The 815-nt window shown below is 31.3% G+C and overlaps 1 protein-coding gene across 1 annotated transcript in view; it reads left to right on the forward strand.

The window, feature by feature from the left end:
* The first annotated feature begins 582 nt into the window (after positions 1–582).
* Positions 583–815, forward strand: part of LOC113372898 — a 3,937-nt gene continuing 3,704 nt past the window's right edge. Inside the window, exon 1 of the mRNA XM_026613235.1 lies at positions 583–647. Coding sequence (XP_026469020.1) covers positions 583–647 — 65 coding nt within the window. The remainder of the gene's footprint in view (positions 648–815) is intronic.

An 815-nucleotide genomic window follows, 5' to 3' on the forward strand; every position in this document is an offset into this window, starting at 1 on the left:
CCAATTTGTGCAAATAATGTTGTCAATTTTGTGTACAGTCACGTCTAAAAAGTTTAATTTGTTGTCGATTTGTGTTTCATGTGTGAACTGAATGCTCTTATTGTAATTGTTAAAGGTATCGATTATTATATCTGATTGTTCTTTGTCTATTATAAAAAAAGTGTCATCTACATATCTAACGTAAAAATATATTTGGAAATTTAATGTGGAGAAAACGGAAATTTCAAGGGTTTGTAAAACTAGGTCTATGATGCCAGGGGATAATGGGCAACCCATAGCAGTACCTTTGATTTGTAGATAAAAATTATTGAAACAATTAAAATAAGAGCAATTCAGGACAGTGTTAATGATGTGTTTGAAAGTGGTTATGGGCAAGTCGGTGTAGTTACAAATAGTGGGCCAGCGTTTTTCAATTGAATCAAGTATTAAATCATGGGGAACACATGTGAAAAGGTTAATTACATCAAGGCTTAGAAAATTTGATCGTCCGTAATGTTTCGGTCTTTGATTAGATCCACAAATTGGTAAGAGTTCTTTACATAGTGAGGAGAGGAAATTGTGACATTTTTTAAAATATTAGCAATGTGTTTTAGCGATATTATAGAATGGGGAGCCAACGTAGTACAATGGTCTAAAGGAGCATTCAGGTTTGTGGACTTTGGGGAGACAATACATTTTGGGGAAATAGGATGTTTGTACTTTTAAATTATGGCAAATTTGTCAGAATGAATTTTTTATTTTTTTAATTCATTAATTAATTTAATTGATTGTCTAGAAACTGTTTGTTGTGTTTGATCATTTGTAATGATTTTGTA

Source organism: Ctenocephalides felis, unplaced genomic scaffold (assembly GCF_003426905.1).
Source record: "Ctenocephalides felis isolate EL2017-DRISC unplaced genomic scaffold, ASM342690v1 CF-g0.4_SCAFFOLD_01604, whole genome shotgun sequence".
In the NCBI taxonomy this organism is placed as follows: domain Eukaryota; kingdom Metazoa; phylum Arthropoda; class Insecta; order Siphonaptera; family Pulicidae; genus Ctenocephalides; species Ctenocephalides felis.